The 4,145-nt window shown below is 42.0% G+C and overlaps 1 protein-coding gene across 1 annotated transcript; it reads left to right on the plus strand.

Annotated features, from left to right (window-relative positions):
• Window positions 1-1,793: 1,793 nt before the first annotated feature.
• LOC149991509 (akirin-1) lies at window positions 1,794-3,892 on the plus strand. Its single transcript, XM_090264438.1, has one exon. The coding sequence runs from the start codon at window positions 1,854-1,856 to the stop codon at window positions 2,427-2,429; it is 576 nt and encodes a 191-aa protein (XP_090120564.1). The 5' UTR covers window positions 1,794-1,853; the 3' UTR covers window positions 2,430-3,892.
• Window positions 3,893-4,145: the final 253 nt, after the last annotated feature.

Consider the following 4,145-nt stretch of genomic DNA (forward strand, 5'->3'; position numbering starts at 1 on the left):
TCAGTGTAATGTTTTTCAAGATTTTTCCATATTGTAGCACCACAAATTTTCATATATTTTATTTTTATTTTAGTTTAAAATGTTTAGACAGCTGTTGGGGACTTCTGATCAAGATGGAAGCCTAGACAGACACGCTGCATCTCCCTCCACATCTAAGAAGAAATACAACTACCTCAAAACTAGAGACAACAAGAAGTTCCAGGAAACTGAGCTGCATGGAAGTCCAACAACAAAAAAAAGATATACAGAATAAATACTCATCCAGACAGGTAGGAGGGGTGGAGCTGGAGTGGAGAGGATGTGGTGTGGTGGCAGCAGCAGTGGCAGGCCCATGAAAAGTGCAGTCACACATTTTAGAAAGTAGGGAGGGAGGGACACCTGAGGAGTGCTTCCAGCACCAGACAAGACCATGCAGCTCACGGATCTAGCGCCAGGGAAAATGAAGTCTCATTGCTTCTGATTGTGGAAACCAGTGGAGATTAGGGTGGAGGAAGAAATTGCAGGTCTCTCAGTAGAGTGCGAATGTTTAAAGGGCCCTCATGATCCTGGAACATCCTCAGACCCACTCACTCTGGGAAGGATGGACAGGGCAACAGCTAGAGGGGCGCCTGTTCCATACAGAAGTGCGAGAAGTGCCAGGAAAGGGGGCGAGTGCTGAGCAGACAGCATTGTTCTCTCTCAGACCCCTCCCCCACATACAGCGCCACAATGTGGTGAAACAGGTTGCCTATACTGATGAATACCTAAGGCTCTGCCTCTTACAACATAACAGGTGCAACAGCTCTACTTAAGACACAGAGGCAAACAAACACAGAAGCCTGTCAAGATGAGATAGAGAAGTATGGACCAAAAGATCCAGGTTCCAGTGGGAGAACTAAGCAACAAGGAGATAGCCAACCTAATGGACAGAGTTGAAAACACTGGTGATAAAGATGGTCACAGGCTTGACAGATATGCTTAAGTATAGCAAACACATAAGGAAAGAAATGAAGCCTATGCTAAATGAAACAAAGGAAAATCCACACAAAATCAATGGTGAAGGGAAGGAACACAGGGTTCAAATTAATGATTTGGAACATAAGAAAGAAATAAACAGTCAACCAGTACAGAATGAGGAAACAAGAATTGAAAAAAATGAGGAGAGGCTTAGGAACACCTGGGACAACTTTAAATGTGCCAACATCCAAAACATAAGGGTGCCAGAAGGAGAAGAGGAAGAGCAAGAAATTGAAAGCTTATGTGAAAAAATAATGAAAAAGAAATGTCCCTAATTTGGCAAAGGAAATAGACATACAATTCCAGGAAGGACAGAGAGTCCCAAACAAGCTAGACCCAAATGGACCACACCAAGACACATCATAATTAAAATGCCAAACATTAGACATAAAGAGAGAATCTTAAAAGCAGCAAGAGAAAATCAGTGAGTTACCTACAAAGAAGTGCTTATAAGACTATCAGCTGATTTCTCAAAATAAACTTTGCAGGCAATAAGGGACTGGCAAGAAGTATTCAATGTGATGAAAAACAAGGACTTACAACCAAGATTACTCTATCCAGCAAAGCTATCATTTAGAATGGAAGGGCAGATAAAGTGCTTCCCAGACAAAATAAAGCTGAGAGTTCATCATAACCAAGCCATAATTATATAAAATGTTAGAGACTTATTTAAGAAAAAGAAGATCAAAACTACAAACACTAAAATGACAACAAACTCACAACTATCAGCAACTGAATCTGAAAAATAAAAACAAATTCTAATTGGAGCCGGCTTGGCCTGAGAGCTCCGCGGAGGAGCTGAAGACTGAACCGCAGTTACAGCCGCGTCCGCTCGTAGTCCCTGGCCCGCCAGCGGCATGGCGTGCGGGGCGACGTTGAAGCGGCCCATGGAGTTCGAGGCAGCGCTGTTGAGCCCGGGTTCCCCGAAAAGGCGGCGCTGCGCCCCGCTGCCCGGCCCCACTCCGGGCCTCAGGCCCCCGGACGTCGAGCCGCCGCCGCTTCAGATGCAGACCCCACCGCCGACTCCGCAGCAGCCGGTCCCGCCCGGCAGCGAGCGGCGCCTTCCAACTCCGGAGCAAATTTTTCAGAACATAAAACAAGAGTATAGTCGTTACCAGAGGTGGAGACATTTAGAAGTTGTTCTTAATCAAAATGAAGCTTGTACTTCAGAAAATCAGCCTCACTCCTCCGCACTCACAGCACCTAGTTCTCCAGGTTCCTCCTGGATGAAGAAGGACCAACCCACCTTTACTCTCCGACAAGTTGGAATAATATGTGAGCGACTCTTAAAAGACTATGAAGATAAAATTCGGGAGGAATATGAGCAAATCCTCAATACCAAACTAGCAGAACAATATGAATCTTTTGTGAAATTCACACATGATCAGATTATGCGACGATATGGGACAAGGCCCACAAGCTATGTGTCCTGAAGCTTTCTTGCATATCTGGGTACCAGGTTTGACCTCAAGAGATGGCTGCTGTGCACTTTTTGCAACTGGTTTGATATCACATTTCAGCTCCAATTTTGCATCCTGAGAACACTTAAAAGGTTTCTGCAGGTCCATTTTATACAACTTGAAAGACCTTAAAACTTTCTGGTTGCTACAAGCATATCTTTCTTTTCTGCTCATCCAATAAACAGCTGTGCCCTACTGTGATAGATTATCCAAACAAAATACCTGAAGCAGCAGTTTAGCAAAATATGCCCTCAGTGGCACTCAACAAATGGAGTTTCCCCAAGCACAGTTCTGTAAGAAGTGTGTGTGAGAGTGTGTGTGTATGTGAGGATGTGTGTTTTAAGTTATTATTTGTATTGTGCAAATTTTTTTGATCTTGGGGATTCTGGCTGTGAATTTGATGCACGACAATTATGGTTTAAAACATTTGTTTGATCTACAGAAGATCATTAATGTTTTGTGACCATAAAAGTTGTAACAGTGGGTTGTTTTATGTGTAGATATTACTGTTAAATACAGGGACTGTTTCCAGGCACAGAATATGAATTATATGTTAGGAGGGACATTAGATGTGATTATGATGACATAGCAAAGGTCTGTGGCCCTAGGTCAATAAATTAGAATGAACTGGAGACAGGCCATTTGGAACCTGCCTAGCCGTGTTAGATACTTTGACTCCAAGCCTTAAAATACTCACGTGGAGTCTGTGCTCATCTCATTCACACAGAGCTCCCTGGACACTGAAAAAAAGTCTCCTAGCATCAGGAGCATCAGGGTGTGCTTGGGAGCATAGAACAGGTGAGCTCGGGACTGGGCCAGGCCCTGCTGGCACTGGTACTTAGGGGGAGCCACTTCACCTTTGTATCAGTTATTACCAATAAGTTTGGATCCTTTGGTCAGGTTCTCCCAAATTCTTTTAAGAGGTGTCCATGTTCAACTGCTTTGAGCTTTGTTTTGGCAACCCCTTGCCCAAAGTTGCTTACAGACTGTTCTTCACCTGTTTTCCAAGGCTGAGGAACAGAGAGTAGCCTCTGTTTTGAGGAGGTGGAAGTTAAGTATACATTTATTTTTTACTGTGACTTGTTCAGGACCACATTTTACAGAATGCCTTGTTTCATTTATTATTGTTTTTGGAAAGGAAAGTTCTATTAAAATTGTTTTAGTTTGAATATAGAATAGTTTTTTTAATTACAGCTTATTTTGAAAAATTCTGAGTGTAATTCATATGTATGCCAATACCTTCCAAAGTAAGGGAATATTCAGAGACAGTTCTGATCAAATGGCTTAGAGAAATTTCTGGAATCTTTGCATTGGAAGTTTCCTTATTAATGAATGTCTGACTTAAATCTAACCAAAAACCGCGGCGTTATTCTTTGTACATTTTCATTATATAGTGTTAACAAGCTTAGTTGCAAACAAATAAAATACTTAAGCTATTTGTTTAAAAAAAAAAAAAAAACAAAAAAAAACAAATTCTAACTAAGCAATCCAGAATAAGAAGAGAATCATAGATATGGGGATCATTTGGAGGGTTATCAGCTGGGAGGGGGAAGGGGGAGAAATGGGGAAATGGTTCAGGAATTAAGAAGCATAATTGGTTGGTACAAAATAGACAGGGGGAAGTTAAGAATAATATAGGAAAGGGTGAAGCCAAAGAACTTATATGCATGACCCATGGACATGAACTAA

Source organism: Furipterus horrens, unplaced genomic scaffold (genome assembly GCF_987537825.1).
Source record: "Furipterus horrens unplaced genomic scaffold, mFurHor1.1.pri manual_scaffold_17, whole genome shotgun sequence".
Lineage (NCBI taxonomy): Eukaryota > Metazoa > Chordata > Mammalia > Chiroptera > Furipteridae > Furipterus > Furipterus horrens.

Excerpts from the sequence above, each read along its gene's own strand:
- LOC149991509 (XM_090264438.1), top strand. The coding sequence starts at position 1,854 with ATGGCGTGCGGGGCGACGTTGAAGCGGCCCATGGAGTTCGAGGCAGCG.